Source organism: Caenorhabditis remanei, chromosome III (assembly GCF_010183535.1).
Source record: "Caenorhabditis remanei strain PX506 chromosome III, whole genome shotgun sequence".
Lineage (NCBI taxonomy): Eukaryota > Metazoa > Nematoda > Chromadorea > Rhabditida > Rhabditidae > Caenorhabditis > Caenorhabditis remanei.
The window spans coordinates 13,566,983-13,589,994 of NC_071330.1; the positions used below are offsets into that span (position 1 = coordinate 13,566,983).

The 23,012-nt window shown below is 37.9% G+C and overlaps 8 protein-coding genes across 8 annotated transcripts; 5 read left to right on the forward strand and 3 right to left on the reverse strand.

The window, feature by feature from the left end:
* Positions 1 to 943: 943 nt before the first annotated feature.
* On the reverse strand, positions 944 to 3,445 carry GCK72_011200 (uncharacterized protein; the record flags this gene model as incomplete). Its single annotated transcript, XM_053728284.1, has 3 exons — positions 944 to 1,321; positions 2,025 to 2,113; positions 3,310 to 3,445. The coding sequence occupies 3 exons, from the start codon at positions 3,443 to 3,445 to the stop codon at positions 944 to 946; spliced, it is 603 nt and encodes a 200-aa protein (XP_053587861.1).
* On the forward strand, positions 2,649 to 3,350 carry GCK72_011201 (uncharacterized protein; the record flags this gene model as incomplete). The annotated part of the gene is made up of 3 exons (XM_053728285.1): positions 2,649 to 2,694; positions 2,738 to 2,964; positions 3,291 to 3,350. 3 exons carry the CDS (start codon positions 2,649 to 2,651, stop codon positions 3,348 to 3,350), a joined length of 333 nt encoding a protein of 110 aa, XP_053587862.1.
* Positions 3,446 to 4,355: 910 nt separating the features above from the next.
* Positions 4,356 to 4,679, reverse strand: GCK72_011202 (uncharacterized protein; the record flags this gene model as incomplete). The annotated part of the gene is made up of 1 exon (XM_003094050.2): positions 4,356 to 4,679. The coding sequence occupies one exon, from the start codon at positions 4,677 to 4,679 to the stop codon at positions 4,356 to 4,358; it is 324 nt and encodes a 107-aa protein (XP_003094098.2).
* A 1,602-nt stretch (positions 4,680 to 6,281) lies between these two features.
* Positions 6,282 to 10,200, forward strand: GCK72_011203 (uncharacterized protein; the record flags this gene model as incomplete). Its single annotated transcript, XM_003094047.2, has 7 exons — positions 6,282 to 6,293; positions 6,342 to 6,538; positions 6,949 to 6,991; positions 8,739 to 9,030; positions 9,729 to 9,823; positions 9,871 to 10,023; positions 10,072 to 10,200. 7 exons carry the CDS (start codon positions 6,282 to 6,284, stop codon positions 10,198 to 10,200), a joined length of 921 nt encoding a protein of 306 aa, XP_003094095.2.
* Positions 10,201 to 11,581: 1,381 nt separating this feature from the next.
* On the reverse strand, positions 11,582 to 11,977 carry GCK72_011204 (uncharacterized protein; the record flags this gene model as incomplete). The annotated part of the gene is made up of 3 exons (XM_003094064.2): positions 11,582 to 11,692; positions 11,742 to 11,884; positions 11,932 to 11,977. 3 exons carry the CDS (start codon positions 11,975 to 11,977, stop codon positions 11,582 to 11,584), a joined length of 300 nt encoding a protein of 99 aa, XP_003094112.2.
* Positions 11,978 to 13,658: 1,681 nt separating this feature from the next.
* Positions 13,659 to 14,380, forward strand: GCK72_011205 (uncharacterized protein; the record flags this gene model as incomplete). Its single annotated transcript, XM_053728286.1, has 2 exons — positions 13,659 to 13,732; positions 14,125 to 14,380. 2 exons carry the CDS (start codon positions 13,659 to 13,661, stop codon positions 14,378 to 14,380), a joined length of 330 nt encoding a protein of 109 aa, XP_053587863.1.
* A 207-nt stretch (positions 14,381 to 14,587) lies between these two features.
* GCK72_011206 (uncharacterized protein) lies at positions 14,588 to 14,866 on the forward strand (the record flags this gene model as incomplete). The annotated part of the gene is made up of 1 exon (XM_003094065.2): positions 14,588 to 14,866. One exon carries the CDS (start codon positions 14,588 to 14,590, stop codon positions 14,864 to 14,866), a length of 279 nt encoding a protein of 92 aa, XP_003094113.2.
* A 6,761-nt stretch (positions 14,867 to 21,627) lies between these two features.
* On the forward strand, positions 21,628 to 22,943 carry GCK72_011207 (uncharacterized protein; the record flags this gene model as incomplete). The annotated part of the gene is made up of 3 exons (XM_053728287.1): positions 21,628 to 21,704; positions 21,754 to 22,621; positions 22,704 to 22,943. 3 exons carry the CDS (start codon positions 21,628 to 21,630, stop codon positions 22,941 to 22,943), a joined length of 1,185 nt encoding a protein of 394 aa, XP_053587864.1.
* Positions 22,944 to 23,012: the final 69 nt, after the last annotated feature.

A 23,012-nucleotide genomic window follows, 5' to 3' on the forward strand; every position in this document is an offset into this window, starting at 1 on the left:
TCGATTTTTTAGTATTTTTGAACGGATTCTGACCTGTTTTCCCTATACTTCTGTTTTTTGGGGGTGGAGTCTGAAAAATGGAAAAATGCGCCTGAAAATTTAGAAACAAAGAAATGAGAGAAATTACAAAATTTACAAAAAAATGTAGAACATTTTAGCAGCAAACTGCAAAATTGGAATGCGCCTCAAGAATGTATGAAAAATGAATCTCTCAGAAGCCCGTTTTCTCAAAATCAGACATCTGGACAGACAGAAGTACAGTAAGACCTGAAAAACTGACATTTTTGAGATTTCCTTTGACTCCGCCCACCTGGGTTACTGTAGTTTTCGTCGCTATGCGATGAAGCTCACATGGAATCACAGTAGAGCGCATTTGCATTCTGATGGGGATTTCGCGGTTCTTTTAATGTCTGCGTCTCCACCCGCACTTCTCTCACCATTGGACGATTTTTGCATAGATTTTTGAACGGAAAATTGGATTTTTGAGCATTTTTGATTGAATTTTCAAGATTTTTAGACGATTTTCCCTTAAAAACCATCAAAATTCCATCTCTGAACTGTTTGAAATTCTGAAAAAAACTACAGTTTTCGAAGATTTTAGGTCAATTTTGGACCATTTTCACTGACTTTCTGAAAATTTCAGCTCAGTCTCACTTCTGAATTCAACAACTTGAAAGTCCCACTAGTTTTTAACCGAAAAATTCTGGAAAAATTCTCTGCATTTTCTTAGTTTTTTGACCGATTTTCTGATATTTCCAGTCTCAAAAATGTCTGAAAATCACCCAAAACTTCGATTTTTTAGTATTTTTGAACGGATTCTGACCTGTTTTCCCTATACTTCTGTTTTTTGGGGGTGGAGTCTGAAAAATGGAAAAATGCGCCTGAAAATTTAGAAACAAAGAAATGAGAGAAATGGATTTATTGATTGAAAAATGATAAATAATCATTCAAACGCGTTCTCAATGTTAATCTTGGTCTTCTTCTCGAGTGCTGCACGAAGTCTCCTCAACTCATCTCCATTCACCTTGATCAATTGCTCAGCACCCCTATTCGTTGCTTCCAATTCAGATATCTTCGAGTCGATGGTCTTCCCCTTCTCCTCAGATTTCATAAAATCATTGAGAATCTCATTTTTCACAAATTCCAGCATATCCATTTCTCGTTGAAGTGTCACGTTTTCCAGCTTCGTTCTCTCCAATTTCTCTTTGAGATTCTTGGATTTGTCCATTTCGAATTCTTGTGAAGACGCGGCGGTGAACGAAGAAGAAGACATTGGTACGGACAGGTAGTAGTAGTAGTAGTAGTAGTAGTACGGTAGTTTCTGGAAAATTAAATTTTTGTGGAAAAATCAATAGCTAGAAGGGAGTGAATAGGAAAGGAGAGAAGAGACAAGAGAAGCAATAGAAGTGACCATCACACAATGATAAATGGACAGATGGTGGACACACTGCGTTTGGCGGGTAAACCATGTCTCCGTAGAGCGCAGTTGCATTGTGACACCTTGAACCTCCCGCGTAAATAAATTCAGGGAAAATGGGCGGAGTTTCAATTGGAATCGACGAATTTCAGCATAGTTTCTACACAAATATACAGTGTCGCCTACACTTTTAGAAATCAGCACATTTTTGGCATCTAAAAAACCGTGCGGCGATATTGCAATTGTAGCTCCGCCCATTTTCTAGAAAGGGGAAACAAAAGTAAGTAAAAAGAAAGGAAAATGAAAGAAGGTGGGATCAAGAATATCTGCCCGGAATGAACTTCCGCTCGGCCTTTTATACTGGTCCGGGAGGGAAAAGAGAGTTGGCGGCCGCGGGTGTAGATCAAATGGTGAGAAAATAACAAATGTAGTGGGGAAGAAAGTGCGTCTAGAGACGCAGACATTGAGAGTTAGAATCCCTCATCAGAATGCAAATGCGCTCTACTGTGATTCCATGTGAGCTTCATGGCATAGCGACGAATACTACAGTAACCCAAGTGGGCGGAGTCAAGGGAAATCTTAAAAGTGTCAGTTTTCCGCGTCTTACTGTACTTATGTCTATCCAGATGTCTCCGCTAGAGGAACCTCTACAAACAATACGTGAGTCTGATATGTCGCATGTTTCGGGGGCGGAGTCTGAAATTCAAGAAAATTTCAATTGTCGCAAATCCGATAGGAACGTTCTGAAACTCGTATGTTTGGGTTCAGTGAGTTGAGAGCTTTTCGAAATGTATACTCATGACATCATTGCACGGTATGCGCCTTTAAACTGTTTGGGTTACTGTAGTTTTCGTGGTAAGACACCAACAACTTTTCGTCCAAATCACCGAACAACACTTTTCCTTCTCCGCAAACAATTAAAAATGACACATCAAAAAACAGTCTCCCTGTGTTCCTCTGGAATAATAAAATGATGTGTCATAAAATGCAAATGCGCTCTATTGTGATTCCATGTGGCATGGAGAACATCGGGGGATGAAATAGAAACATCATCATTTCTATGTATTTTATGTGAGCGGCGTCCGGTTTTGGCTGTTCTACCCTAATTTTTATGATTTATCTGGAATTCTAGTATTTATTTATTTTATTGTTATGTTTCAAGGTAGTTTTCATCAATTTTAAGACCCTGAAATGTATTTTTCTTTGGAATTTAGAAAGTGTTCTTCAAAGGATGGATAACAACACCGCCGCAAGATCAGAAACAGCGATTCAGGTTTGTTGGAAAAATGCTGAAAAATTGACACAGTTTTCATTTTTCAGATTGTTTGCGGCCGTATCGGAATCCGTTTGGAGGGACAAGTTGCCAGGAAGAAGTGAAAAAGGATTTTGAAGCTCTTCGACGATATCCACAGATGCCGATATCCGGATACCCGATCTACAGGTTGACGACACGCAAGTACTACCAGGATACCAATGACAAAGAAGATTTCAGCACACATACCAGATTGAAGGACACCGCCAGATCATCGATTCACTTATGGATGTCTGTAAGATGGATCTAAAACTGGGAACATGCACCGATCACCACAAGCAAATGGACTTCTCAAAATGAAAGACAATGGAAGGTCGTCGATTTTCAAAAGAAGAAGAAGATGTTTCACTCATGGAAATCTGTAAGATGGATCTCAAGCTGGGCACACGCACCGATCATCACAAGAAGATTTGTATTTCAAGTTGGATGTCTACTCGGATCCACTTCCTCCAAAAGCTAATGACACTCCACTTGATGTTCTTGGAAACTTACACAAGTTCGATGGGTATGAGAGACAATTTTTTCTTTTTCAAAAAGTTATTCTAAAATATTCATTTTCAGAAGATAACCGGTGACTCACAATACTCCATGTACTCTCTATCGAAATATCCAGAGGAATAAACTTGGAGACTTATGTACACCACAGTGCCCAAAGGAACATCAGATCCAGATGAAGCGGTGCCACCATTCTTGGAAATCCAGAAGGTAAGAAGCATATCAATTTTCGAATTAAAACCAATCATACTTGCAAACCGGGCCGTAACTCGCTAAAAACTCAATCTTATAGGCTGAAAAATATACCAAAATGTAGATCTCAACGAGTTCTATCTTCGTGACCTACTACGGGCCGGATGGCTATTCGTTAATGTGCCGCGGGCAGGGAAAAAGTGCCAAAAAGCGCCAAAATGGTCAAACATCTATTCTAGTCCGGCCCGCGGCACATTAACGAATAGCCATCCGGCCCGTAGTAGGTCACGAAGATAGAACTCGTTGAGATCTACATTTTGGTATATTTTTCAGCTCATAATATTCATTTTGACGCGAGTTTACGCGGCGGCCCGTTTCGGCCCAGTTTGCAAGTATGAAACCAAACCATTCTTTCCAGGAGATTACCGACGATCCCATGTTCGGAACGTCATCAACTGCTCCGAAATGAATGAGGAGAATGGTCAAACATCTTGAAGGACCTCAAAGCCGATCAGCATCAATATGACGGAGTCGATACCATGCTCACTGCCGCTATTGGAGCTGAAGAGCATTATACACTGGAGAACAACAATGGAAGAAAATATGTAATTTAAATGGTTCTGTATTCTTTTTATAAATTTCAAATAAATATTGTTTAAAAAGTAACCGCTTCGCTTCGCTTCGCTTAGTTTCACATCTGAACCCAAAATCTGAAATTGCCACTAATCTTTGAATCGAAAAACTTTGGAAAAATAGAATGTCTGAAAATCACTCAAAACTTCGATTTTCCCCATTTTTAGTATTTTTAAACGGACTCTGACATGTTTTTCCTATACTTCTGTTTTTGGCGCGGAGTCTGAAAAATGGAAAAATGTGGTTGAGAATTTCGAAACAAAGAAATGATCGAAATGGATTTATTGATTGAAAAATGATAAATAATCATTCAAACGCGTTCTCAATGTTGGTCTTCTTCTCGAGTGCTGAACGAAGTCTCCTCAACTCATCTCCATTCACCTTGATCAATTGCTCAGCACCCCTATTCGTTGCTTCCAATTCAGATATCTTCGAGTCGATGGTCTTCCCCTTCTCCTCAGATTTCATAAAATCATTGAGAATCTCATTTTTCACAAATTCCAGCATATCCATTTCTCGTTGAAGTGTCACGTTTTCCAGCTTCGTTCTCTCCAATTTCTCTTTGAGATTCTTGGATTTGTCCATTTCGAATTCTTGTGAAGACGCGGCGGTGAACGAAGAAGAAGACATTGGTACGGACAGGTAGTAGTAGTAGTAGTACGGTAGTTTCTGGAAAATTACTATTTTTTGGAAAATCGATAGCTAGAAGGAGGGGGACGGGGGAGAGAGAAATGGGGACAATAGAGACAATAGAAGTGACCGTCACACAATGATAAATGGTCAGATGGTGGACGCTGCGTTTGGCGGGTAAACAATGTCTCCGTAGAGCGCACTTGCATTTTACGGGGGACACCTTGAGACCCCACGTAAAAAATTCTTGGAAAAATGGGCGGAGTTTCAATTGGAATGGACGAATTTCAGCATAGTTTCTTCACAAATGTGAAATCAGCACATTTTTGGCATCTAAAAAACCGTGCGGCGATATTGCAATTGAAGCTCCGCCTATTTTCTAGAAGGGGAAACAAAAATAAGTAAAAAGAGAGGAAAATGAAACAAGGTGGGATCAATGAGCTTCCGCTCAACCTTATATATAAGGGGGAAGGTCATAGGCGGCCGCGGGTGTAGATCAAAGGGTGGGAGGTCAAATGGTGGTGTTAAGGAAGTGCGTCTAGAGACCCAGACATTAAAAGTGAAATCCCCATCAGAATGCAAATGCGCTCTACTGTGATGCCATGTGAGCTTCATGGCATAGCGACAAATACTACAGTAACCCAAGTGGGCGGAGTCAAGGGAAATCTCAAAATTGTCAGTTTTCGGGTCTTACTGTACTTTTGTCTGTCCAGATGTCTGGGAGTTTATGAGATTTTTTCCTTTTTCATATATTTTGGAGGCTCCTCCCAATTTTGCAGTTTGCCGCAAGTTTTTTCTTAATAAGAAAAAGTTTTTTTTTTTCGAATTTTCTATATTTTTGTAGTAGAATTTTCATAAAAGTCTTAAAAAATGGGCAAAACATCTTAAAAATGGGCAAAACTACTTGAAAATAGTAAACTACCAGAATGTAGTCCTTAAAATTTTGTACAATTTTTGAAGTTTTGGAGAGACGCAGACAACGAGAGCGTCTGGCTGTCTGCGCTCTCACTCCCTACTTTAAAGCAATGTATCTCAAAAGTGGGCGGTGCTAGAAAAAAGTTGTCAATTGAGAAAATGTTCAAAATTTCAAGGGCTAAATTTTTGTAGTTGACAATTTTTTTAAAACTATAAAGAGTAAAGAGTTATGTGTGTTTAAAAGTGAGAGAGTAGTTTTTACTGGAAATAGACTGGAAAATACTGAAAAGAAAAGAGTTTCTAAGGTTAAAAAAATGGAAGAAATCGTGATTTTTATGTTCAAAATTGCTTAAATCAACAAATTCGTGCACAAATAATAACATTTTCAAAAATCCTCAAAAAAAGAACTACTAAAAACAGACTCCGCCTATTTTCCACTGAATTATCAGGGTCTCAAGGTGTCACTAGTCGAATTCAACTGCGCTCTACGGACACCGTTTCCCCGCCTGCGTCTCTGCGTCCACCATCTGTCCACAGCTCGACGAGATTTGGGGAGAATACGAATAGAGTCATATTCCCCTTGAGATAACCTTCTGGTTGGTTGTCGACAACTAAATTCCTTCTGATTTTTATTGAGTTCTTCCTTTATTTGTTTTCTATTATTCTGGTGGTTTCCGGTGCTGTGGAATGAGTAAACAGGTAAGAGTTATATAGTGGAAACTGTGGATTATCGATTAATTGCTTCAGATCATGACAAAGTATTGGAGAGCAATCCATCAACAGTACAAAGGACACATCCCATTCGAAATGGCTCTGAAGACGTTGATGGAGCAAGAGTACGACTTCTGCCGAGCACTGGATTCTATCGAGAAATGTCTCCTTGTCCTGCCACAACGAATGAAGGCAATCACCCGAGGACAAGCGATATTAAGATTATGTTTCATGTAAGATTATCAATCTTCCAGGCCTTCCAGCCTTTTCCTTCAAAAATGTTAAATTTCCAAGGGATTTTCGCTCATTTTTCCAAAAAATGCCATTTTTCTTTCCTGAAAATGCTCTTAAAACCAACTGAAAACTAAAAATTCTGCTTCACCTCGTTCTCTGCTTTCAGAAAAGTACCCACAAGACTAGATTTGAACGAAATCCCACCACGAAAACTACAGTATCCCAGACTACGGTACTTTTCGTGTCGAGACCCAATCTGCACCAAACCTAGTCACGATTATACTTTTCTGAAAGCTCTCGACGCGCTGATTCTGAATATCATCCTGACAATTGATAATTGTCCTCTACAATAAAGTTTCCACCCGAGAATCGAAATGTTAAGCCACGCTATTATAAAGCAATTTTGCAGGTTTAATTACGAATTCGATCCAAGAAGAATGGTGCAACTGTTGGTATGAATGAAGTGAAGGAATTCATTGTTTTGGAGACTTTGGAAGTACGCAGAGTTGGAAGGACCGGAGACAAATTTGCCGGAGTACCTACCAATAATAGATCCCAGCAGTTTTCCTTTAAAAAGACTTTGTACAGTTGAATGTTGAATACCTGAGACCCTTCTTTCGAATTTATATTATTTGTTGCTTCCAAATGAACGTTTTTCTACTAAAAAATGTGTTTGTATTTCATTTTCTTTCAGGTCAACTAGCTCCGTGGCCTAGAAATCCAAAATTTGGTTAAACTAGTCCGCGTATTTTTGGATTCAGTGATTTTTATTTTTATTTTGAATAAAATTCATTTCCAACGTGACCTGTGGAAAAATAATTAGTTTTTATGAGAAGAAAAAAGAAGACAACGGTTATTTCTGACTATTTCGGAAAAACAATTTTGAGAAAACGCCAAAGATCTTTTTTCAAGTGAGTTACTGTAGGCACGGTTTCGCCACAATTACCGTAAAAACTGTAATAGAAGCACCCCTTTATTTGAGGCGCCCCTCTAATAGAGACGCCCCCTTAATAGGTTTCGATTATTTTTTCTGGTTTTCAGTTATTCTTTTTCAAAGTTCGTGAAAAAACACAACTAAAACCCAACTTTTTCGTTCAAAGTTCTGCAAATTTAGGAATTTTTGTGTAATTTTGTCCAAGAAAGTGTTAGTTTGGTTGAAAATTGATCACTTAAAAGTTGAAAAAATAATCGAACGAACAGGTTGAAAAATAGAGGCGCACCCTCTATTAGAAGCGCCCCTGTAATAGAGGCGCATCTGCAAACAAAGGTTGAAAAATAGAGGCGCATGCGCTTCTATTACAGTTTTTACGGTAGATATTAGGTCAATTAACCAAAACTTTTTTGTTGAAAAATCAAGATTTTCTAGTGAAAAATTTAAAAACTCCAGATTTATAGGTTAGTTGACATGTAGAACTTTAAAAAAACAAGCAAATAAAGCTTCCTAAAGTTTCGACCACTACGGGGATCGAACCGCCGACCTTTTGAGCGATAGGAATCGTTACCTTAACCACTCGACCAGAACCAAAATTTCTCGAAAAATCTCGATTTTTGAGTGTGAAAAACTCAAAAATTCTTAATTTCGGGGTTATTTGGCTGGTGTAATGGTATCATTGATTGTCCTACTTGGTACAATTTTAATGGATCGTACAAATCAGAAGTAAAAATTTCATTTTTGTAGTTGATATCTCTTTTGTACGGACACTCCCTAGCAAGTTATGTACCCACCAATTTCAGTGCAAGATTGTGCGATTTTCTACGGTTACGCTTTGGCTTTTGACTTCTGCGTGCCAAATAACCCCGAAATTCAGAATTTTCGAGATTTTCTCACCCAAAAATCGCGATTTTTGAAAAATTCTGGTTCTGACCGAGTGGTTAAGGTAACTTTCCTCCTCGCTCAAAAGGTCGGGGGTTCGATCCCCGTGGTGGTCAAAACTTTTGGAATCTTTTTTTCTTATTTTTTCAAGTTCTACAAGCCAACTAACCTATAAATCTGCAGTTTTTGTGTTTTTTCACCCTAAAATCGTGAATTTTCAAAAAATATTGGTTATGATAACGTTCGACCGACTATAATTTTCTAGGGAGTGTCTGTAGAAAAAAGTTGTAAACTACGAAAATGTAGCTCTATTTTCAATCTGTATGATCCATTGGTTCATATGATATCTTGGGATTTTGTTTACCTTTCAAATACAAGTTTTACAGCTCCCAAAAATGGCATATGTAGAAAGTCACTATCTCGAACTCGAGCCATGCTTCATTGATAACGTCGATGCTGAGCAAGTTGTCGACATTCGACCCGATGACTCACTTCAAAAAGCTGTAATGCCTAAATCGGATTACTGTGGATTTGAAGGAGACGACGAGATTCCACCAGTCTATCGAGCTCAATTACGTGCAGTCCAGAAAACAAAGACTGCTGAAAACGCGGTGGCAAAATCATCGTACATTTATGGAATCGACGAGAAAGAGAAGTCGATGAGCAAAGAGAAAATAAGTAGGTGCAGAAGTGTAGATCAAGAGCCTCATTTTTGTAGTTCGCTTCCATTTTGGCTGAAAATCTGAAAACTCAATATTTTTCTGAAAAACAATTACTGATATCATACTCAGTTCGTCAAGAGCTTTTAGAAAAGTATAAACAAGCCTATATTCTGAAAATTTTTTAAATTCTGGGTTAGCGACGCAGAGTGCCTGACGAAAACTACCGTAACTCGGTCGGATTGCAACGAAACTGCAAGAAAACACTGTGAGCTCATCAAGAGCTTTCAGAAAAGTATAAACAAGACCATTTTCTGAGCAAGTTGGGTCCCACCACGAAAACTACAGTAACCCAATTTAAAGGCCCATACCGTAGCTTTCGTGGTGGGACCCAAATGTCACCGAATATAGGATTGTTTATATTTTTCTGAAAGCTCTCGACTAGCTGAAACTAGTTTTGCCACTTTCAATTTTCTGAGACTTCACCTGAAAAAGTTACACCCCGAAATGGTAATTTTCGTGGTGGGACCCAACTTGCTCAGAACATAGGCGTGTTTATACTTTTCTAAAAGCTCACAGCGTGCTGATTCTAAAAAACTAGATTTCTTGTCATTTGGATCAAAACGCATTGATTTACGGTAATTTTAGTGAAAAGCAGACTTGCAACGGGCCGGAAAATTTAAAATGGTTGCACCAAATTTTTACTTCTAATTTCAGGTTCAAATGACGCTGCTCAATCTGTTGAATACTACGTTCCAGGATTCTCTCCACCACCACAAAACGATGAAGTTCAAAAAAGACTTGATTTCTCTGTAAGCGTGTGTGGGGTTACTGTATTCATATTGTGTGTGTGTTGCAGCTTCCAAAGATTCAAGCGGTTGAAGCAACTGAACATGTATTCGATATCAAGGGAAAACATGAAGAATTTCCGAAAAAGAGCGAAATGGAAAGTCAGATCTCGTATACTTCATCTGATATCACTTCATCAATTGCCTCGTGTCTTACAGCTACGGTATTTTTGAAAAAAAAGTAATTAAAAAAATAAAAGAAAGTCTTTCAGCTTGGACCCACTTATGGAGATCTCAACAACCATTCGCCAGGGCGTTTCGATAAATACAAGGGCCTGAGTGCATTCCAGCCAGTTACCAATTGTATTCAATCTCAATATGTATCGGAGGAACTCAACTAGAAACAAGATCCATTTTTCACAGATATGATGAAAGTAAATGATTTATGACAGGAATTCAAGAAGTTTCTATAAAACGATTTACAAAACCAAAATCTCAAAAATGACAAAAATGTTCAAAAATAGAGAATTTTTAGTAATTTTGCATCAGTTTTTGGGGTTTTATCACATTCTAAACCATAATAAAGCATGCAAAAAAAAGTTTGGCGGTAGGTGGAATCGAACCCTGGTCGTTAGATTCGTAGGAGGTGTCTACCTGAACCACTCGGCCAGGAGTCTTAAAATTGACGAAAATTGTCGAAAATGATAATTTTTCGGGAATTTTTTGTGATATTCCTGTGTTTTAAAATATTTCAAACTTGAATAGATTGTGCAAAAAAATGTTTGGTGCTAGGTGGAATTGAACCCTCGCTGTCAGATTCATAAGGGTTGTCTACTTGAACTACTCGGCCACCACTATAGGTATTTTGGAAATAACCAATTTTGATGGTTTTTTGTGGGTTTTTGAAGGTTTCAAGATGAATTCAAGCAATTTTCACGTTTTTCACTCCGCGCAACTCCGCCTTCCGTTTTCCGCTCGATTCTGATCTGATGCCCAAGACTCTTTGACAGCTGTAATATCATTCATTTGTATCACGCGATTTATCACCAAACAACACTTATCCTCCGCCCGAAGTACACGGACGACTATAAGTACATTCATAGTTGTCGCGGTGGGACCAAGCTGACTCAAGACCAATCTTGCACCTTTAAACTGGATTACTGTAGTTTTCGTGGTGACACTCCGGTTTCTTTTCATCCACATGGCGTCATGGGGTTACTGTAGCTCTCATGAATCTACTTTTTGAAGAAATGTAACCTTTTCTAAACGTTTTCCAAATTCATCCACATCCCGAGTTTGACTGGGCTACTGTAGTTCTCCAACAAAAAGTATAAAACGAAACTGTGGTAGTTTTCGGGATACTGTAGTGACTGGGCTGCTGTAGAAAAGTATGATCATGATTACATTGTACCGTATGCGCCTTTAAATTGGGTTACTGTAGTTTTCGTGGTGAGACTCGAATAACTTCTTTTCATCCACATCGAGTATCACCGAATGACACTTTTTCTCCGCAAACAAATAAAAATCGCACATCAAAAAACAGTGCCCTCTCTCAATTCCCCCTCACTATCTCCCCGTGTTCCTATGGAATAATAAAATGAGGTCTCATAAAATGCAAATGCGCTCTAGTGTGATATTCCATGTGGCATCATTCTTCATAGTTTGCGAAAACTACAGTAACCCAGTTGTTAAATGCGCATATCTGAAAAGTCAAAGTATATCAATTCGAAGATTCGAATTCATGATTTTTCATCAAAATAAGTAGTGTTAATTTCACAATATTTATTTGATAACTATACAGAAAAAAAATTCGGTGGATTGATCCATTTCATACCAGATATAGCGGATCTTTCGATGAGTGAAGAAACGAATGGAGTCCACTTTAACTGATTCCTAAATAAAAAAAATGATATCAATGCTGAAAAAATCTATGAAAAATTACCTGTAATATGGAACATCCAGACAGAATCATCGAGATGTCGATGCACTGGATTTTTGAGCACATCTTCATATTTTCATCTTTCGTCACAACCACTGCTTCGAACTTCGATGCATTGAGACGAGTGAGTGCAGGTCTCGACCAATCTGTAAATTTTCAGTTTTAAAAACAGTTTTCAGTTAGATTGATTTACTTGTCAGCAGCCATGCAAATGGTTCAACAAGTATCCGCCATGTCATCCACCAGAATCGCCACGTTTCCTTCGACTGATCCGACAAGAGTCATTTTCTCAACTTCATTCGCTCGTTTACGCTCCTAAATTCCGACAAAAAATGCATTTCAAGGCTTTAAAATTGATGAAAATTACCTTGAAACATAACAATAAAATAAATAAATATACTAGAACTCCAGAAAAATCATAAAAATTGGGGTAGAACAGGCAATACCGGACGCCGCTCACATAAAATACATAGAAATGATGATGATTCTATTTCATCCACCCGATGTTCTCCATGCCACATGGAATATCACAATAGAGCGCATTTGCATTTTATGACACTTCGTTTTATTATTCCAGAGGAACACAGGGAGATAGTGCGGGGGAATTGAGAGAGAACCGTTTTTTGATGTTTATTTGTTTGCGGAGAAGGAAACGTGTTGTTCGGTGATACTCGATGTGGATGAAAAAGATTCGAGTCTCACCACGAAAACTACAGTAACCCAGTTTAAAGGCGTATACCGTACAATGTAATCATGATTATACTTTTCTACAGTAGCCCAGTCGCTACAGTATCCCAAAAACTACTACAGTTTTGTTTTGTACTTTTTGTTGGAAAACTACAGTAGTCAAGTCAAACTCGGGATGTGGATGAAATACAGTAACTCTATAGATGGTGCCCTGTGGGGAATTTGGAGAATCTAGAAACTACAGTAACCCAGATTGAAGGCGAAACTATAAATGACGTAGTCTGTTTTAGTGTATATGTATACTCTCAAATAATAATGGTAAGGCATTTAAATTATAATTAGTTTATTTAAGTAAAACAATCATCTCCATCAGAATTCAAGCATTCCAGTGAAGGTTTCTCTTGGAGTGTACTGGTAGTTGAGGTTTATCCGCATTGACAGCCACCTCATTATTAAGTACCGGATCCGTATCATTCCGGATATTAACTTTGAGACTACGCAATGGGATGCTTTCTTGGTCCAGAATGGGCATAAAAGCGTTGAGTGTGTCACCTGCATGTTCGAGTGGTGGGGATTGACATAGAATCCGGTTGGAACCTGGTTTTTCAGCCACCACAATGTTGTTGGCTGGATCAGTGCTCTCTGCTACTCGATGTTCTCCATACGATTCCAGAGGAGCAACTCCATACCGTCGTCCTCCTTCAATCCAAGATCGATGAGTCTCCACATGGCAGTCTTTTGGCGCTCGAATTCTTCAATCGCCTGGAGGGTGCCAAAGAATTCGCCGGTGATTTCCGCTTGCAGTACAACGATTTGGTGGATTCTGTCTTGATTGTTCATTCCGTGGCTGTGGATGATCCTTCCAATTTGATCGTTTGCTTTTGCGTCTCTGCGGTTTATAGCGTCTCTGACCACAATCATCTCATTCGCAATCAGTACCATTTCCCAATGAGGATGTTGTTCTCCTGCATAGTTTTCGTCGTGTGCTTTTGATGACCCAGTCAGTTGGAAAATTGCATTTGTTCAAAAAAAAGCAATAGAAGGGTTATTGATCCTGTTGAGTGCAAAAGACCTGACAGCCTGAACATTTATTTGTTAAATTACAGCTTCGATTTTTATCCAACTCTTCCCTTTTACAGCACCAACATCATAGGAAAAATATAAACAAGAATTCAATAAAAATCAGAAGGCATATTTGTAGACAACCAACCAGAAGGCTATATCAAGGGGCATATGACTCTATTCGTATTCTCCCCAAATCTCGTCGAGCTGTGGACAGATGGTGGAAGCAGAGATGCACAGCGCGGGTATACAATGTCCGTAGAGCAAAGTTGCATTCTACGTGTAACACCTTCATTCCCACGGAACCCTACGAAAATAATCCAAGGGATTACTGACGCTTAAGCAACGGCTAAATCCACAATGAGAGGATTTATATGCGCTCCTCTGACGTCGTTTACCCGCCAAACGCAGTGTCCACCATCTGTCCACAGCTCGACGAGATTTGGGGAGAATACGAATAGAGTCATATTCCCGCTGAGATAGCCTTTTGGTTGGTTGTCGACAAATATGCATTCTGATTTTTATTGAATTCTTGTTTATATTGCTATTATTTTGGTGATTCGCGGTGTTAATGGATAAGTAAAAAAGGTAAGAGTTATAAAGTGAGGAACTGTCAATTATCGATTAATTGCTTCAGAACCCAAAGCTGCTGCAACTCTGTCATTTTGGTGTATTTCGTGCGCCAGCACAACCGAGACAATTTCAATCGATTGGTGGATGCAATCTATCACACTCGCAACAGTCAACTACGGATATGGCGTATGTTTTTGGATTTGGATCCCCAGGCTGCAATGCGTGTTCTTCTACACCAAGATGACATCATTGCCACATTCAAAGAACGAGATGTTGTTCAAGTAAGCCAGTGTTACAGTTCATACGATCAAAGAAGATAGAAGAAAAGGCTTATCCTGTACTGCGAAGACTGCTGCCCTCACAACTGACAACAAGGTTGTATACATTTAACCTTGATTGATTGAAGTGGAACACTCGGCTGTAACAACGGATTTTCGTTTCATCACAAACTATATCTGGCAAGATGAGCACGAAATTGGAAAGAAACCAATCAAACAAGAAACGTCACAAAAATCGAAGAAGGAGGTATGCCGACATATGAAGCCAGACAACTGATTTTCACTGCCGGAGATATTTATGCTGGAGTCAAGGATTCGTCATTTCCCATGATGCTCGCGATGTCATTTGGTGCTAGTATAAGATCACTTCAATATCAACAAGAAATCCTGAGATCGATGACGTTAGGTTCCAAAGATGGCTCGAGAACAATCAATGGTATTGGCACTACCGGAGAATATCTGTTCAACAACACCGTTAGCATTGTCACATTCATGAAAGAGGGAGCTGAGAAGATACAGAATAAATAAGAATACATTTCAATAAACCATTTTTGTAATTCCCTTGATTTCATTGTAGTTTAACAGAATAACTTCGCGATCGAGTTGAAATCATCTTGTTCACAGTGCGTCTCAAACCTGGATTACTGTAGGTCTTGCGACACGGGACAAGAGGTATGTAGATCTGCAGAAGATGAGGAGAGTAAATCTGAAGAATCTGCTAAAGATTTTTGATGATAACGAGAAACTTGATAGAACCTTGCAATGGATTCGATTTGAAACTGATATCGATTGGCTTCAAAACGCTGTTATAATTAAATCACGATTGATTACTGTAACTTTTCACCCTAATATCATTTTTAACTGACTCCGAACTGTTCTCTCGCATTACTATTTCAGCTTTTTTTTTTGTCAAAAACGTAGTTTGTCATAGAAATTCAGGCTTTTCTCCGTTTTTTACTTAAAATTTTGATGAATTCGGTATAAAACACTAATGAAGTCAAACAAATTCAAAAGACAGTTGGGTATCGAGGTCGGGCGAATTCGTTGACAAAAAATAGAGGTGCACCCTCTATTTGAATTGCCCCTCTAATAGAGTTGCACTCCGACGGACCCGTTGAACAATAGAGTTGCATGCACCTCAAATACAGTTTTTACGGTATGTCGACTTTTTTGAGATTTTTCGGCCCGGCCTGTTGCAAGTCTGCTATATAGTTGCAATTCCCGAATTCTCATTTTCACTTACATATATAAAACATGTAGTCTGGCGCGCCTTCGTCGCGTTTGGACGGTTAGGAAGGAAAAGAAGCAAAGGCCACTGAAGAGTTGTATCTCTCTTTCTCTCTCGTTCTCTTCTCATTCGCTGTGTAAGCCTGTGCCGGGGCTCAGTCCGATAGCACCATTCATTACATACACACTGAGACCCCCTAGTGGAATCGGCTGTTTGGCCAGTCTTTGAGATATTTATGACAGTGACGAGGACAGCTAGCAGAAGATAGGGAAAGGTCACCAACAGAGACACGCAGACACCACCAACCCCAACTACCCAGATTTCTCCATCAGTATGTATTGAGATAGCCTACTGAATGGCTCGTCGACCAATCTTCTTTCTATTTTTATTGAATTTTAGTATTTATTGCATTTATTTGAAGTTTTTCGATGTTTCGGAGGATTTTGAAGGTAAGAAATGGAATCTTCATAGATCAATAAAATCAATAAAATTCACCTAATTCGCCTTGTGAACACATTTTGAGAGAAACGCAAAGACACTCTGACTTTGAAGAGGTGTATCTCGAAAAGGGGCGGTGTTTGAAAAAAGCTTCTAACCATAGTTGTCAAGGCCCGGGCAAATTGGCGCGAAAGTCAAATTTTCAAATGTTTTCAAATTTTTTGAATTTTTTTGAATTTTTTTGAATTTTTTCGCGAAAAAGTCTAATTTTCGACTATCAGTCAGAATTAGAAGAAATTCTGAAAAATAGTCAAAAATGGTCACATTTCCGATGAAAAATTGAAAAAATTTCGAAAAAAAAATTGGAAAAAAGGGTCATTTTTTGATGCCGGGCCTTGAAAATTTTCTACCGGCCCGGCCCGGGCCTTCGGGCCTTGCCGGGTTTTGACAACTATGCTTCTAACTAATAAAAGTAGACAATTTTAAGGCTACAAAATAACTTCAGAGAAATAATAATAGAAAATAGTTGCAAGATATAAAGAGTTTACTTTCGAAAGCCACATTCTAGCGACACTGCGCCACGGACCCAGGAAACGGAGGAAGAGCCGATTCCAGACGAAATGAAGGCACTCAAGAAAGGTGAGGAATAAAATATTTGGTTTTTGAAATAACCTTTTGAAGGTTTCTCAAAAAAAATTCAGTTAAAAAAACTAAAAATAAATCGTATTATTTAAGAAGAAAAAATAATTTTTCATTTTTCCAAAAATATGATGTTGCACTAACTAAATCAGATATAGACTGTGAAATCCCAGAATATTCAGAATACATAGGATGTTATAATTGTAACCAAGGTGCTACTCAGACTATAAAATGTAAATCTAAGGAAGATACACACGCCAAACTTAGTTGCAATAACACAGATTTTATTGATGTAATAACCTGCAGCAAAGAAGGCGTAATAAATGAGATTCATAGGAAGTTCTCAGTTACTAACCCAGTAGACACTTGTATAGTCAAATGTGGAAGAAAGAATAAAGTCTTTAGAGTAGAAGGTAAACAAATCTTTGTGCATGAGGAAGAACTAATCACTCACATTAACAAAGTTTTAGGTAGTGAAGCGAAGATAACAGATATCCCTTTGTTCCACTACAGACATAGGAAACATAGGAGATATAATCACTAAAGGAATAATAACCATAATTTTAGTCATATTAGGATTCCTAACAACAGCAGGAATAATATACTTTTGCATAATACCCAGGATAACTCGGTGTTGTTTACCCATTTAATCAAACTAAATTATTACAGAATATGAACCATCATCACTGCAATCACTGCGGATGCAACCAGTATACACCTTACCCCGTAGCATACCACACCAATATAACCACCAGTACCCCCCCCCCCCCACACCACCTTATTTTGTACCCAACCCATATCAGATCCCACCACAGCATAATTATCAGAATAATATTATCAGAATAAGTCTCCACAGTACAATAGAGAATCTCCAAACCCCCCCCACAGAATATTAGACATAGAACTCCACCACGTACCCCAACCCCACCCCCACCACCGCGGAATCCATCACTACCCACGCGGAACCCAACCCCATCCCCACCACCGCCACGCTTTAGAGATAGGGGATGTAACATTTGTAGAGGCAATCACATAGCAAGGGACTGTTATGAGTTCGAACCCCAGGAGAGATTAAGAATAGTTCAAAACCAAAATAGATGCGTAATCTGTTTGAATCGAAAGAACCATAGTATACAAGCATGTAGATTTTGGAACGATGGAAATAAGTATTTATGCAAAAGGTGTCCAGAAAACGCAAGCCCGCACAGTAGAAATCTATGCGTACGCCCGGCCCAGAATAGAGTAGTGACCAATGAACGCCGAAGAATAATTGACAATGTACGACGACAAGCAGAAGAGGAGAAACAAGAAGATGAGGATGAAGAAAAATCTGAGGACGAAGAAGAATACGAGGATGAGGAGGAGAAGGAAAAGCTAAAAATAACAAAACATCAGTCATTACCCAATCTAATCTTTTAGAAATATCTTGTATCAGTATAACCCAAACCTCTATTATTTTTTAACCAGTATATGTTTTGTGACCTCTATTAATTTATTTTGACCAGTATATGCTTTATGTTCATTCAAATAAATCAGTATAAGAATAACCAAACGACCATCATTAATACATAACATCAAGAATAACCAAGACATCAAGCATAATCCGATTGATGGGCCATTCACAGAGTGCAGCATGATGTGAAGTATCTCGTTCTCCCGGCTTCAGGCAAAAAGAGCATGGGTGGCCTTCTTTCTTACATCTTCGATTGTGGTGTTTGTTTAGACAAATTCGGCAACGATGCTGGGCATCGATCATGGCTCTTCGTAAAGTTGGAGAAGGATATGTTCCACATTCGTTCGACATGTGTCGACAGTGACAAAACACACATAAGATGGGGCAGTTGAAGTGCCTGTTCACGTCAGGATTTTCCTCACTAATATCGGTCGATTCTGATTTCGTTCTCTGGAACGTCTTCTTTCTTCTTCTCTCGATTCCGAACGTTCTCTTCTCTCTGGTTCTCTCGATCTTGAGTGGTGTTGTCTTTCTCGATCAGGCAAGACATCGGACGTTATATAATATGAAGTTAATTTCAAATACCATAAACCAGACTTGTCAAAAATCGAGTCGGCCCGGTTTTTTTTAAAGTATTTCGAAAATTTAGAGTAAAAGTGCTTAAATCGTCATATTCACATTTTTATTAAATTTTGAATTTTTTGTAGAAAACTGTACTTTTTTTCAAGACAGTCCGGCACGTGACACCTTAAACCAAAACCGCAGGAATATAATAATAGTCAGAATTCAATAAAAATAAGAAGAAAGTTGTTTGACGGCAATTCAGTAAGCTGTCGGAGAGTCAGAATGACGAAAAAAATCGCTTTGATAATATTTCTTCACTAGACACAGACTGTCAGAGAGGTCACTTGACTCGTAACAGAAGCTGACCGCAAGGAGAACGGTGACTCAGAAGTTGGCCGTACCTCGCCCCTTCTCTCTTTTATTCACTTTTTTGTGATGTAGCAATTCTGACTGTAAACATACCGGTATTTACAAAAAAAAATACTCCAGAATTTTTGCCGGATTATTAAAAAACATACAGTTTCAAAAGCTTCAAAATCACCAAATGGAATAATATTTGGTCCAACAACTACAACGCTTCGGAAAAATAGAACTAGCAATATTTTAATCTTGTTTTGTCAAAAAACGAGTCAGTCAACTTTTTCTCCTATTTACCGTAAATACTGTATTATAACGGCACCTGTAATAGAACGACACCTGTATTATAACGGCATCCCATTTATACTCAGAATTCATGAATGTGATTATCCCGGTGTCTTTTTTGGTTCTGATTAGAAGCAGCGTGATTAGTAACTTCTTGATCAGCCGATAGAACTTTCAAAAAAAGTTTTCGCGGTAAATTTTAATAAGTTTCTGAAACCACAAAATTTCTCTGGGAGCCGGTTGAAAAAGATAACGGCATGCCGTTATAATGCAGTATTTACGGTAATACACTGCCCGACATAAATATAGAGCCACTTGTGATTATCGACTATCTCACAAAAATGATGATACTTCAAGAAGTTTTCAAAACGGCAAAAATATACATTTATTAGCTTAAAAATGTTGCATGCAAAACATTTTAACTCTGCCTCTTTGTTTTAGAAAAAATCGAAAAAATGTGAAAAATGGCTTCAATCTATCCGACATAAGTATAGAGCCACTTACAAAAAGTGTCAAAAATGAGAAAATCACAAGCTAAAAACATTGAATTCGGAATCTTCGTCGAAAGTTGAGTTGGTTAGAGATATTTTTCCAACATTTTCAGTTAAAAAAATTTGAGAAAAATGAGAATTTCTGCAAATTTTCAAGCCTCTCCATTTTCCGTTTGTTTTGTGCAAATAAGTTCTATCTAGCATCTGATTTGTGTCTATATTAAGTGTGTAACTCATGAATTAAGGTTTAGTATAGTTTTTGTGAACATTTGAATCTTTTTGAACAACATAGGTTGTTTCAAATCAGAAAAGTAGGGAATTTTTTGAAATTTTGCATGCATTTACATCGAAATTTATGGTATTTTCCATATTAACTATTTTTTTTTGCTTTTCCAACACAGAACTGGTCTTGTTCTCTTGTTTATTACCATTTTTCCTGAATTAACTTTATTGCAAATCAGGAAAAATAGGAGAAACATGAATTTTTAGATCAAAAAAAGTTGAAGCAAAATCATCAGGTTATTCAAAATGTGTTCAATGAGCAATTATGACAATAATTCAGCATATATTAGTGTTATCATCATAAATTTGTTGCATTTTCAAAATTTCTTTGTACGCACGATACTTTTCAACGGAGTTAAAAAATTTACCTTTTACGATACAATTGAAAATTCATGTTTCTCTTATTTTTCCTGATTTACAATAGAGCTAATTAAGAAAAAAATGGTAACAAACAAGACAACAAGACCAGTTCTGTGTATAACAAACAAAAAAAATTAGCTAGAATGAAAAATATCTAAAATTCCTGAGTAAATGCCTGCAAATTTTCAAAAAATTTCCAAATCTTCTGATTTGAGATGACCCAAGTTGTTCAAAAGGATGAAAATATTTACAGAAGCTGTATTAACTCCTAATTCATGAGTATTACATTTAATTCAAACAAAAATCAGATGCTGGATAGAACTTATTTGGACAAAACAAGCGGAAAACGAAGAGGCTTGAAAATTTCCAGATATTCTCATTTTTCTCAAAAATTTTTAACAGAAATTGCTGGAGAAAGGAATCAAATTAGCTAAATTTTGGACGAAGATTCCAAATTTGATATTTTTAGCTCGTGATTTTCTCATTTTTGACACTTTTTGTGAGTGGCTCTATACTTATGTCGGATAGATTGAAGCCATTTTTCACATTTTTTCGATTTTTCCAAAAACAAAGAGGAAGAGTTAAAATGTTTTGCATGCAACATTTTTAAGCTAATAAATGTATATTTTAGCCGTTTCGAAAACTTCTTGAAGTATCATCATTTTTGTGAGATAGTCGATAATCACAAGTGGCTCTATATTTATGTCGGGCAGTGTAGTAAGAAATAAAGAGTCAGGAGAAGTCTGCATGGTCATGCATCTGTAGTTTTCTAATTTCCAAATCAGCGTCCATACTGTAAATTAGGAAGTATTCTTCTGAATAGTGTCTTCCGTTTCTTGCTGTCTTCAACTGGATTCAGTTATTCCTTTTTTATAAATTTTAGTGCATACCTTCAGAAGTTAATTGCCTTGCATTCAATTTTTCGACTCCCATTCATTAAACTTCATTCACAATTTCAATCTAACGTAACCGTAGCTGATTCCTTCAGATTGAGTGATTCATGGTTTCAAAACATCTTGTTTCGAGATGTCTAATTTTGAAACGTCCCAGAGCCATAAATGAGCACGTGGAACTGTTAAGTTTGTCACGAAAACATTTTAACATTTCGTGACCTTTCACGTGTTTTAATTCCAGCATTTTTTGAAATCGAAACACCAGTTTCAATTATTTCCCATAAATACGAAAAACCACAATGACAGATGTTACCTTACTGGATATGCCGGATCTGGTGATGGATAAAATTCTTAAGAAGCTGAAAATCGCGTATATGTAAGATCCCGAAGCGGCTGCCTGAAATTCTTCACATATTTTATTTCAGTATGAGACTCCGAAAAGTGTGTCATGCCCTTCGTGACTACATTGACACCAAACCAGAGTATACCATACGTCAAATTAAAATTGAAGTCCATCCTTCCCAAATTCATACCCGCCTGAAATTCCATTCAAAAACGGAAATCACTTTAATCTATCAAAAACAGGGGAATGATTGTTTGTACCGTGTTTCAAATGGATTGCCCGTCAAATACTATTTGTTGAAGAACAAGTATTTTATGGATGTATTCTTTGGTGATATTGTCGATGCGGTCAAAAATCAGAATGTTCCATTGCACCGTCTTGACATTTATGGTACTTATATTGAATGTCTTTTACCTTTTGATTTCGAGCCCCACGTGATTGAAGTAAAACCAAACGATTCTGAAACCAGTTGGACATGCTCTATTCTGGAATTTATTGGAGGTCTTTGCAAGTCAAATTCCAGTCAAAATCCAGTCAATTCTTCTGATTTTGATTCTGATCCTGATGCGCCATGTCCTCTGAAACCAATTGCCGCTGAATTCTACACCACCTTTACTAGAATTCTGAAGTTGAGAGACCGCCCGATTCAAATTGAAGAACTGATTATTACAATTATCAACAAATCAGACTTTCTAAATATGGTTCCATACATTGATATAAAGAATCTGGGACGACTCGATATCTCAAAAATGAACTATAAGAACCTAATCTACAATAAAGTCAGAATGTATTTCGATGAACTTGCTGAATTGGATGGTTGGGAAGGCATTCGAAGTCTGAATTTGAATAGTTTATACATGACTTTGCCGTTTGAACGGTTCTTTCACATGACGGGTGTCTACTTTCCACGTGAGAATGTTACCATCGAGGAAATCCTGTACTTGAAGGAGGTAAGCCGTTTCTATATCTTTCATATTCCAGAACCGCTCAAAACATTTTCATGAGCGGGGCAACCTCCTACACCAATTCCAGGTCATGCTAACCACTCCACACATTTCATACTTCAATTTTCAATATTGGACCATGGAAGACGCGGATCGTGTATACTCTACACTTGGAGTGTTTTGGGCTGGTATTGAGGAGAAATGTTGGTATTATCGAGTTCCGGATACTGATGAAGTCTTAGGTCTCTCTATCGACATATTTCACATTGTCTCGTTTTCAAGAATGAGTGCTTCAGAAGTTCCTGAAGGGGTTGTTGTGATGAATTGATTGAATAAATGTGTCGAATTGATGAACACTTGTTTTATATCAGTTTTAAAAGTGCTTCGGGATGTTTTG